Source organism: Arvicola amphibius, chromosome 10 (genome assembly GCF_903992535.2).
Source record: "Arvicola amphibius chromosome 10, mArvAmp1.2, whole genome shotgun sequence".
Taxonomy (NCBI): domain Eukaryota; kingdom Metazoa; phylum Chordata; class Mammalia; order Rodentia; family Cricetidae; genus Arvicola; species Arvicola amphibius.
Window position 1 is genome coordinate 85782630 of NC_052056.1, and position 12269 is coordinate 85794898.

Below are 12269 nucleotides of genomic sequence, written 5' to 3' on the forward strand. Positions count from 1 at the left end.
CTGGGCTAGACAGCTAGTTCCAGGCCGGCTAGGGCTACGCCAGACCCTGCCTTGCAAAACAAAGCCAATGATGGAAGAAGTGTTGACATGGGGGGCGGGGCAGGAAGCCGCAGCAACTGGCATTGGCTCTCTCCCAGCTGTTCTCACGCGAGATCAGACAGCCCCGGCTTTCGTCTGTCGCTGGAAGTGGATGGATGCTAGACCACCGAGAAGAAGAAAAAAAAAAGGCGTATTTTGTTTCAAAGCTAAAAATACCATCCCGCTGGCCCCTGAGCTATGTTAAATACACGCACACCTGCGTACATGCCAGGGCTGGGTTCACACCTGCCCTCCGCCTAACTCAGTGTGGGAGGACGTGAGCAGGCTGTAGCCACAGCTCTGACTTAAACAACGAACAAAAGTCACTGGAGCTTTAGGTAGCATCTGCTTTCCCCAAGCCTCGGCAGGCCCATCTCTTTCTGTTTCCTTTAAAGGCTAAGGACAAAGCACAACACTTTCCCTTAAAGTTACCTAGGGCCGGAGGGTGCCTGCCAGGTCACTCACTAGACCAGTGGCTCCCAACCTTCCTAATGCTGCAAACTTTTAAGATAATTCCTCATGCTGTGGTGATCCCCCAACCTTAAAATTGTTTCTGTTCATACTTTATAACTGTCATTTTTGCTACTGTTATGAGTTGTAATGTAAATACTTTTAGAGATAGAGGTTTGCCAAAGGGGTCGTGACCCACAAGTTGAGAACCTCTACACTAGACAGAGTTCACTTCCAACAGTGCTGGACTCCAGTCCTTGGTTCTGTGGTTCTGTTTTTTTTTTTTTTGAGTGTTCATTTGTCTGAAAATGAGCTTTCTCTCTGTGGGCAGGACATGCCAGGTTCTTCTCTGAATTTTCTTTCTTTCTTCCTCTCCTCTCCTCCCCCCTTTTTTATTTCCAGAAGAAGAGCAGGCATGGAATGCCCTCGTCTGTCATTCTCTAATTTAGTTTCCTGAATTCTCATTACATTTAATCTCCAGCCCAGGAAAAAGATTTGAGAGGCGCAACGGATATAGGATTAACTCCGGCTCCCTCCAGGGTCTTCTGGGGCAGGAGGCTCAAAATCAATTTAGAGAGTTGGGGGGTGTGCACTTTGCTGAATAGCAAACGTCAAGGCACCTTGCCAGTAGTCAGTCTGAAGTACACATTTTTATTTTATTTATTTTCATTTAAATAACTTATTTTTGAGACAGGATCTTATATAGCCCAGGATGGCCTTACATTTGGTGGGTAGCTGAGGATGACCTTGAGTTTCTAATCCCCCTGCCTCCACCTGAGTAATAGCATTGTGGGTAAGCATTGTCATACCTGGTTTATACCCTGCCAGTGAGTGGGTGCAGGGCTTCCTTCAAGCTAGACAAGCCCCCTACTAATTGTTCTGTAGTCCCATCTATTAGATTGCTGAGATAGCTGAAAGAGACAGGAGCCCGAAGGAGACAGGATTCTAATCTTTCAATAGACAGGACTGTGTTTATTGGTGCACACAGTTGGGGGCAGACTCCTTCCGGAAGGGGACAAAGGGCAGAAAGAATTGCATGGCATAGCTCACATTTCCCTCCTGAAGTCCCTGCCTCCCAGACTTGCCTGCTCAGGTGACACCGGCTCTCCCAACAGATGGTCAAACAAGGTCCAGCAAGATGATCTGTGGCCTTGTAGGAACCCTGTTTCAAGGTTGAGGAATTCTATCATCACCCACCTGAAGTCTGAAGTGTGTGTGTGTGTGTGTGTGTGTGCATGTGTGTACTTTCAAGTTTTCTAAAATTGATTTTTATTTATCTGTGGATATGGTACCATGTGCATGCCCAGTGCCCACAGAAGCCAGAGGAGAGCATCAGATCCACTGGAACTGGAGTGGTTGTCAGCTGCTATACGGGTGGTGGGAACTGACCCCGTGTCCTCTGTAGGAGCATCCATTTCCCTAAACCACTGGGGTCTCTCCGGCCCCCGCAGTATGTTCGTCATTGTGAGTAAGCACTGTACGTGACGCACAGGCAGCATGGGTTCTCAGCTGCAATGCGGTTCATATCTTCCTATAACTTACAGGCAGCATCCTGTGGAAATCAGGGATGAGGTTCATGGATCAGCTTCTTCCCAGGGCTGTCCTTCCAAGCCATCCAGGTCCCAGACGGTACAAGGCTAGGTTTCCCCACGACCTCTCAGCTGGGCCAAGGGGTGTTCAAGCAGTTCTTCTGAGCAGGTGACCCTTGTGAGTGTCCTCAGCACCTAAGTCACATAGGTGTTTACAAGGTACCAGGTCTCCCCAAGCAATTATGTGAGCTCCCAGAATGTCATCTTGGTGCAGCATTTGGCCTATTTATAATTTTCTCCTAATTCAATGAGACCACTTTCCCGTCCTGGGGGTCCCATGGCTCTCCCACTGGCTGCCTTTCCTTCTTCTTCCTCCCGTGGATTTGAACACATCTCTACATCAAGGGTGTGAGCAGATTGGGGTCATGTTTCATTCTGTAGCTAGATGGCTTGTCCTGTTGACCGTGTATACTCCTATGTATGTACGCATGTTCAACATGCCTCTATGTGGCAGTGTGTGTATGTAGGTCATGTGTGTGAATACATAGGTCCTGTGTGTTGGACTGAGAGACCGCTCCTTTAGCTAAGGAGCCTCCCCCTTATTTTCCCCATGTACAGAATTATGTTTGCTTTGAAATTAATAAGCACATTTTTGGAAGGCACTTTTGATCTCTGGCTGCAAGCAGACTTTCAGTCTGAGGCTCAGGCACGCATTAGCAGCTCTTCCCTGGGAATCAAGGCTTGGGTTGCCTTTCCATCCTGACCCTTCCTCCCCTTAGATTTTATTAAAGAGAATAGCTTATCATTTATTAAAGACAATCGCTTGACTCCTGACCTTGGATTCCGGTGCCTGAATGCCAATTCTCCGACCTTGCGTCCACACTCCCTCCATAGCTTCTGGCACTCACTAAGGTTTATCTGCTAAGATTAGTTAGGAAATTCAGAGTATGGGAGGGGGACATAAAACCCTCAACATAACTTAGTGATATTGAATTGAAATTCAATTCAGAGAGCGTAGTAACTTTTTAAACAATATATTAATTATGCACAAAATGTATGTATGTATATGACATTATACATTATGATATTTTGATACATAGAAAATGTTTTATTATTTATTTATTTTGGTTTTTCAAGACAGTGTAACAGCTCTGGCTGTCCTGGAACTCGCTTTGTAGACCAGGCTGGCCTCAAACTCACGGAGCTCCACCTGCCTCTGCCTCTCCAATGGTAGGATTAAAGGCATGAGCCACCGCTCTCTGGCCATGTTTTATTTTTTTAAGATTTTATTTTGTTTTTATTTATGCATGTAAATCTGTGTGGATACAGGCAGTTGGGTGGAATGCTTGAGAAGGCCAGCAGGGGGCGTCGGCTCCTCTGGAGCTGGAGCTGCAGGCCCTTAGAAGTGGCCTCAAGAGTGCTAAACTAAACTTGGGTCCTCTGCAAGAGCAATAAACAGTCTTAACCATCACGCCATCTCTCTGGCCCCAACATATGACGTTTCTTGATCATATTCCTTCTTTCTGAATTTTCCTTCTTTCGTATGTTCATTCTCTCTCTCTCTCTCTCTTTCTCTCTTTCTCTCTTTTGTTCTGTAGCCCATGCTGGTTCTTGAACTCAATGCATAGCCTACACTGACCTCAAACTTGGCATTATCCTTCTGGTTTAGGCTACTTCTTCCTAGGATTGAAGGCATGTGCCATCTCACCTGGCCTAGAATGTGTGTGTGTGTGTGTGTGTGTGTGTGTGTGTGTATGCACACACAGGCATGTATGCGTGTGTATGTATGTGTGTGTGTGTGTAAGTGTGGGGTGAGTGTGAGTGTAGTGCTGTTATCAAAAGGTGCTCAGGCGTGCAAGGCAAGCATACTACCACTGAGCTGCCTGCCCAGCGGCCAGAATCTCATTTCACACTTTTCTAAGACAGGGCTCGGAGTCTTCCCTGTCAGTGTGATTCTGTCCAGAGTCATTCTTGTTATTCTCTTTGCCGACTGTGTCCCTCCTGCACTGAGCTACATGTATGACACAGACACAATTTTCGTTCTCAGGACTTAGGTAAGTTCAGAAAATGGTTTGCATGAAACAGAAATCGCCAAATGCCCATCCTCGGGAAGACAGCCTTGCTCGTGCGTGGTTTTATGGCCAATTACAAAGGCTACAAACGCTGATCTTTTAGACCAGCTTTTTCTGCTGAGTCTATTAATAGTTGCCATTAACTCAGTTATCTACCAGTTGCCATAAAACACCTCAACATCTCCTGGTCTCAAACAACTATGGCCCTTCCTCATGATTTTTGTGGATGTGACTGTTGTGGTTTGTGTCTCAGCTGGGCAGCCTCTGTCTGCTCCGGGCCTGCCAGTGCTGTCCCCTCCTTGCTCACATGTGTCTGACACCCAGTGTCACCTCTAATCTGGGACATCACTCTGCCAAAATGAGTCTCTTTATCAAATCTTTTTTCCCCCATAAAAGTGGTATGGCCAGATGACCAGGGAGTGATAAGGCCTCTCACAGCCAAGGTTCAAAGGTCACATATGGACATATTCCTGCGTTTTGTTGGCCAGGAAGGCTCATACCCCATCTAGAGGTCAGGGGTGAGGAAGTCAGCTTCACTTGTCATGAGAAGAGGCACCAAGAGTAGTGCTCACTGCTGGTTCTACATCATAGATTTGGCACTCCTAGGCCTTCTTTGTATTATTATTATTATTATTATTGCTGTTGTTGTTATTCATATGAGTGGCTCTTTTGCCCTTTTTTATGGCTATGCACTACATTCATGCAGTACCTATGGAGGCCAGAAGGGGGCACCAGAGCACCACATCCCCTTGAACTGAAGTTACTGATGGTTGTGAGCTTTGTGAGCTACCATGTGGGTGCTGGGAACTGCTGAGTCATCTCTCCAGCCCCTTTCCCTCTCTGTTTCTTTCAAAGCTATACAGACAGCTCCATTGGTAGAGTGCTCGTCTAACATGCAGGAAGACCTGGGGTTGATCCCAGCATAAACTGGGCATGGTGGTATATGGCTGTAGTCCTAAACTTAAGAGGTGGAGTCAGGAGGATCAGAAGTTCAAGGTCCTCCTCAGCTACATAACAAGCGGCCTGTCGGGATTATTGTAGGAGATACTATCTCATACTCTACACACGAGAAACAAAACAGAAACAAATGAGAGAGAGAAAAAAAAAACCCTTCTCTACAAAAATACGTCTGCTTTTAGAACGGTTGCAGTTTTCTGAGGTATAGTTGACAAATCCAACTGGCACATACAGAAAAAACAACAGGACAACAAGACGGATGTGTGTGTTTCCTATCCCCAGGGACATATGCTCATACCTAGCGTGCATCTGTGAATTCGTGAGTATGCTGCATCAAGGAACTCACACTTTTCTCAACTGCGACTGTGCCCACGTCCTTCCTGGGACTGCTCACTCCTATCACTCGTGGCTGGGGCAGCTCTCCCAGGCCCCATCCCTCCCTCTCAATGGCAGAGACCTTGCATTTCACAGGCAGAGTGAAACTCGGGTTTATCTATGCTTGGAGAAGCTCATGTGTGGCGAGGCAGTCAGAGGACGCACAAGGGGTCAGAAGGACAATGTGGGGACCTCTGGTCTGCAGGCCACAGTGATGTCACTACTGCTGCGTAGCTGTATCCCCCACCCCCACTGAAGTGGCCACCGCTCTTACGTTGCAGAGATTGACCAAAATGCAGACAACCTGTACGTGTTCCTGGTAATATGTGGACTCAGGCCCGTGAAGGACCCGCTGTACTTGGTAGACGCGTTCTCAGGTATGTGGTCCAGTGTCTCCCTTCCTTGTCGTGTGGATTTGTAGATAGAGATATGCCTTGCTTGGTCTTGTGTTCTTTCTGGATGGCCCCAGCTGGCCATGAATGCCCAGTCCTCCTGCTTGAGATTCCTAAGTGAAGCGCTGGCATTACACCGCGAGCCATCTTGCCTGGTGGGACCACTTTTCTTTCTTTCTTTCCCTTTTATTTTCTCTTTGCACATAAGCAGACTATTTCTAGATCATCACTTTGGAAACAGCCAGAAGGGTAATTTATTGGATAACTATCTCTGTGTAGACTTGCAACTTCAGGTATGAAGGATGGCGGAAAAATTGGAAATAATTATAAAGCTAAAAGATTTGTTTAAAATTCTACCACTATTTTAAAAATAAAGATCCCCTTATTTTTTTCTCTCTGTGTGTGCATATGTGTGCAGTGCCTGTGGATACCAGAAGAGGGCCGTGGGACTGCCCCACCCCAGAACTGGAGTTACAGGCAGTTGTGAGCTGCCATGTGGGTGTTGGGAACCAAATGTGGATCCTCTGCAAGAGTAGCAAATGTTTTTAACCGCTGAGCCATTGCTTCAGCTCCCAATGAAACAAATCTTTGCGTAAAAGCATACAATACTACACGTGGGCATCCAAAATAAGTGAAATCAATCCTGGTTAGCATGGGTGAATGCTTAATGACCTAAGAGCACAAAGCATGCTGTGGAGAAATTTGTATTTAAGCTGAATTGTTTTCTCAGCTGTGACTTGAAGCCACGTTAGGTCCTTTATTTAAAGTCTTTTCTTTCTTTCTTTTTCTTCCCAAGAATGGCATCAAGAAGAGCCCAATGTTTACATGATGATCGTAGGTCCTGAGGTGAGTCCATGTGCTATGAATTTCTAGCTGGTGGATGCTTTTTCCTACTGATTTTGTTTTCTTATTTGTGTGTGTGCTTGTGCACATGCGTGTGCATGCATGCGTGTGAGTTTAGTTCCTACTGGGGCCAACAGAGGGCATTGTATCCCCTAGACCTAGATTCAAAAGCAGTTGCTTGTCAGGTGCCCAGTGTGGGTGCTCAGAATGGAACTCAGGTTCTCCATAAGAGCAGTGCACACTCTAACTGCGGAGTCAGCTCTCCAGTCTCTCTTCTACTGACTTATAATACGTATAAAACTAGTGTATATTCCTCTTATATATACCCAGGCATTTTTTTTCTCTTTAGGTAACTTTTCTCTTTAAGTTTGCCTTTTTATCATGTTTTACTGTTTAATATGGCAAGTGCAGGGGTGGCCATGCATCTACAGCACACATGTAGAGGCCAGAGAGCAGCCTTAGGGAGTCTTTCTATCGTGTGGGTCCCAGGGATTGAACTCAGGTGTCAGGCTTGGTGGTAAGCACCTCTATTGCTGACCCATCTCCTTGGCCCATAATTTGCATTAAAAAAATGAAAACCATGGGGTGGAATGATGACTCAGCCATTAAAAGCACTGGCTGCTATTCCAGAGGACCTGGGTTCAGTTCCTTGCACCCACAAAGTGGCTAACGACCATCTGTAACTTCAGTTCCAAGGGGTCCAACACCCTCACTCGGCTCTTCAGGCTTTGCATGCATGCATGTGAAACATGCATATATGTAAGAATATTTAAGAAATGAAAATCACCTGAGTCATATCTCAGTGGTAGAACACTTGTCAAACTAGTATATGCAAGGCCCTGGATTCAGTTCCCAGAACCGTGTGTGTGTGTGTGTCAGAGAGAGAGAAAGGGGGAAGAAAGAGGGAGAGAGAGAGAGAGAGAGAGAGAGAGAGAGAGAGAGAGAGAGAGAGAGATCAGTTAAAGATTATAGCTGCTATTCACCTTTATGGCCGACTTACTGTAAAGATTGCAATTACTTCAAACTAATTTACTGTTGCAAAGACTAATTAGATAATTCTTATGGGAAAACTGGTGGTTCATATAAAGAGAAACTTATTTAAAAATATATAGGCCAAACTCTATGTATAGTCCGAAGTATTTTGGAACCCTTTAAACTGCTCAAACTGTGACTGCAGAACTGCTCTGGAACCCAGCTTCAGATCAAGCCACTGGTCTCTATGGACTTTCATTTGCCCCAAGCACTTTGGAAAACAACATATACTCCATGCTCCTACCCCGATGGGATCTGCCTGGCCATTACCACTCTGTCTTCATGTGGCTTCTGTTCCTGGCTTCCCACTGTGTACCTTTCCCTCCAGATTCCTCTGCTGAAATCCTGTCTTGCAATGTGCTAAGATGAAGTCTCTGGGGAGGTGACAATATTAAAGGGGATAAGGGAGCCCTCGCCAATGTGATCAGTGCCCTTATAGAAGAAGCCCCGGGAGAGTTGCCCTGACTTTTTCATTGCGCGTGGACGCAGCAAGAGGCCACTCCCTACGAACCAGCAAGCGCAGCTCATGAAATGCTCAGCCTGCTGATGCCGTGATCCTGGCTTCTAGCCTCTGAGACTCTCTGCTGCGTGTGTAGGTCCACTCAAGTTATAGTACGGCACAGCAGCAGCCTATCCGAGCTACAGCACCAATCCTCTGTGCTGCTGAGTGGAATTCTCATCTGTGCAGCGTGAGCCACCGCTTCCATCTCCTTGTTTTGTTAGGCCAGGTGGTGAGAGGCCAGCTGGGAGTGTTTGCTAACTGACACCGACAGAAAGAATGTCCACAAGCCTAGGAAACCAACGTACACCAGTCCATCTTGATGAATCACGGAAATTATTGGTGTTACTGGCAGGACCATGGGTGACTCAAAGGCAGCTAGTGATAACACCAAAAACCCCACCCAGCCTGGGTGATGATGCATCCCTGGGGCTTCCTGCCCAGCTTGCAGACAGTTCCCCTGAAGAGTCTCCTCTTCCCTGGCTACCACTTCCCTGCTTCAGGGACCTCAGGGGGCCGGCTCAGTGAGCCCTGTGACTTTGTTGTGTCTTTCCTAAGCCTCCCACCTCCGTCCAGGAGGAAACAGATTCTCCATGGCATCAATCGGCCGGTCTCTCTTTCGCTCACTAGTTTGGAAACGCTCCCCCCAGAGCCTAGCGACCACTTTCTACAACTTCTCAGAGCCTCGTCCATTTGTCTTATTTATCCCTGCGCCCCGTGGACCTTCCCAGTATGCACAAGTGTTCTCTGTTTTCTTACAGCCTTCGGGAAGAATTGTGTTTACCCAGAATGAGGGCAGAGATAACCAAGATGGGGAGGGGGCTGGTAAAATGGCTCTGTGGGTGAAGTGGGTGAGGGTGCTTGCTGCTGATTTCAGTCACAGGGATCCACTTAATGGGAGAGAAACAATTTCCAGATGTTGTCCAGTGCTACATGTGCAGCCAAGTTTAAAATATACATACATACATACATGCACAGTCAAGGGCTTGAATCTGTGCAGCCGTGTCAGAGCCCACGGTGAGAAGAGACCTCTTGTTAGTCTAGTGACATAATACACCGTATAGCATGAGAGGTCCCACAGTCTTCAGAAATATCCTAACACTTTAAAAGTTCAGTGCCTCTTAATGGTGGCTTCCTATAAAACCCAAAATATGTTACACACTTCTTATTTCAAGAGGGGAGAACCAGGTTATAGTTAGAATCAGACCAAAGCAAAACCAAACTCCTAACAGTATAAGCCGTTCAGAGTCTGGGACTCGGTCATGAATCAGGCTCCAAAGGGCTTAGACAGTCCCAGCCCCCTGGTTCTGCCACCGCAGCACACACTGCCTGTCCTGCAATGCTCAGGGTAGCTTCACCCCACACTTGTCACTGTCCCCAGTGGTCACTCCATCATCCGGCATCTCCAATATTCTGGCGTCACCCCTGAAACTAAAGCTTCACCCTCACCAGTGATCTCTCCCATTTTGCCAATGCTTAGCTTCTCTCCATGAGCCCCTAGTCCTGGGGTTACCCATGCAATCGAGGCTGCACCTTGACCAGTCATCTTCTTCCTGGGCTCCCTTCAGGGACTCTACCTCTGCTCCCATGGCATCAAGCCTTGGATTCTTTCCACAACCCCTTCAAGCCTGAAGCCTCCGCTACAGCTGCAACTATCACCCCACCAATGACCTCCTGATCTTTCTGAAGGGACTCCAGCCCTACCTGCCACAGGGTCCTCTCACCCTCTACACCCTCAAACCAGGTCCATGTAGGGGATTTCCACACCTTACTAAGTTTTTTTTTAATTTTATGTATGTAATATTTCGCCCACGTGTATGCCTGCAGGCCAGAAGAGGGCACCAGATCTCATTACAGATGTTTGTGAGCCACCATGTGGTTGCTGGGAATTGAACTCGACCTTTGGAAGAGCAGTCAGTGCTCTTAACCTCTGAGCCATCTCTCCAGCCCCATACACCTTACTTAGTTTGACTGCCAGCTTGACGTGCAGCCTTCTGAACCACTGCTTCTGTGTGCCAGCCCCAAGGAAATACCTTCTAGAAGATTCCTCCTGAATGGTGCTGGTCTCTCATTAACCACAGCTTAATTTTCAGTCCCAGCAAACCAGAAACCAGGCTTGCAGTTTAAAACATCACATGAAGGAACTGCCTTGATAGGGCCTCTGAGAGACTCCCAAACTCCCCTCAGATACCTGTAAGCCAGGTCTGTGCTGCTCTCAGCATTATCCTCCCGCCTTATACAACAGCTGCCCACCAAGGCCTGAGGACTCCAATGCCCCTTCAGCCCAAAGCTCCCAAATCCTTTCATGATCCTTCCCCAAAACAACACTGTCAGTTCCACCACGGCAATATGCCACTCTTTAATACTAGCTGCTCCCCTAGTTTGTTTTCTGTTCCTGTGATAAACAGTACAAGGAAAATCAACTTAGACGGGGAAAGGGTTCATTTGGCTTACAGCTCACTGTCCATCATGAAGGGGAGCCAGGGCAGGAACTCAAACGGTACAGGAACCGGAAGGCAGGAACTGAAGTAGCGGCCATGGAGGAACGCTGCTTATTGGCTTGCTCCTCCAGGCTTGCTAATTTGCTTTTTTATATGACCCAGGCCCACCTGTCCAGGGGTGATACCACCCACAATGGGCTGAATCCTGCCTACATCAATTACCAATCAAGAAAATACCCCTCAGACTTATTCACAGGCCAATCTGATGGGGGCAGGTCAGTGGCACTCCCTCCCGAAGCCTGCACAGTGGCTTCTCCTGAGATGAAATTCCCCAGGGTGGGGCTGGCTCAGGTCGGGTCCTTCTCAGATGTTCTTTTCTGACCTCTCTCTAACAAACTCATTCTTTACCATTTCAAAACCTCCATACGTCTAGAATGGTCATAGTCAAGTGCTCAATTTATCATCTCTCTGAGTCTGGAACAGGATAAGATTTAAGACATTTTGTACTTGACTTTGAGTATTTGCTGTTGTGTTAGGGGCTCACAGGCTGATGAGATGAGTTTGCCAAGTGGCCAAGTGTCAGGACACATTAAATGTCCTGTTTCAATGGCTACAGCATACATTAATACCACCCCACCCCACCCCCAAGCCTCCTGGATCTTCCTGCCTGGACCCTGATATGAGCGCACTTTCTTTTGGCCCATTTCTGCCTTTGCTCTCTGCAGAGCTGGCGTCTCAATAAGCACTTGTGGTGTAAGGGAGATGCTTGGCGGGCTTATTTAGCTTTCCTAGGTCATGTCCCCTGCCTCTCTGCAAAGTTGCGTCAACTTGGCTACATCATGGTCCATGAAGCAGACCCCGACTATTACTGGGGAATCACTGTGTAGTTTGGCAATGACTACCTCTGCCTTGTAGCCCCAATCATTCAGAAGACTCTGGTGAAGATACCGAGTAGGCTCATTCACGTGCCTCTGCCACAAGTACCCAAAAAGGTTCCCAGCTCAAAGCGTGCCAGAGGACATCTTACGAGCTCAATGGAGAAATCACGGGGGATGCTGAAGAGCCTTGAAATGAGCACAGTACACTCCATGGTGATAAATGTCACTTCAAGGGGAGAAAAGAGGCCTTCCCACCTTGCCTCTTAGACCTGGATAGTGTTCCAGGCTCAAGGCTCAGGACTCAGGAGAGTGTCAGGCTGTTATTTCATTGGGACTGGGCCACCAGGTGAGAGGCCACTCATCAGACCCTATTCAGTGGGGGAGAAGTGAGGATGAGTCACGGGCAGGCGGGATGAGATGGGGGCTGAACAGGACAGCTACAACAACATCCAAAACTGTTTATGCATATACACACATTTTACTTTCAAGATTTATGTCACTTGTTATGCATATGGATGTTTGGCCTGCATTATGTATGTGTAGCAGGTGGGTGCCGGGTGCCTGTGGAGGTTTCATGTGGCTGTATGATGAAGGATGTCATGGCCCTCATTGACTTCGGGGACAGCTACCTAGCTGCTCTTGAGTTAACCACGTGCCTCAGTTTCCCCATCTGCAAAGCAGGAATGGCTGAGACGGCAGTCCCTGCTTCTCAGTTCGCTAGGA

At 47.5% G+C, this 12269-nt stretch overlaps 1 protein-coding gene across 4 annotated transcripts in view; it reads left to right on the plus strand.

Annotated features, from left to right (window-relative positions):
* Glt1d1 (glycosyltransferase 1 domain containing 1) overlaps positions 1 to 12269 on the plus strand; it is a 65582-nt gene that overhangs the window by 31334 nt on the left and 21979 nt on the right. For all 4 annotated transcript variants that reach the window (XM_038344844.2, XM_038344845.1, XM_038344846.2 and 1 more), the window contains 2 exons: positions 5743 to 5838; positions 6650 to 6699. In XM_038344844.2, the coding sequence (XP_038200772.1) occupies positions 5743 to 5838; positions 6650 to 6699 (146 nt within the window). The remainder of the gene's footprint in view (positions 1 to 5742; positions 5839 to 6649; positions 6700 to 12269) is intronic.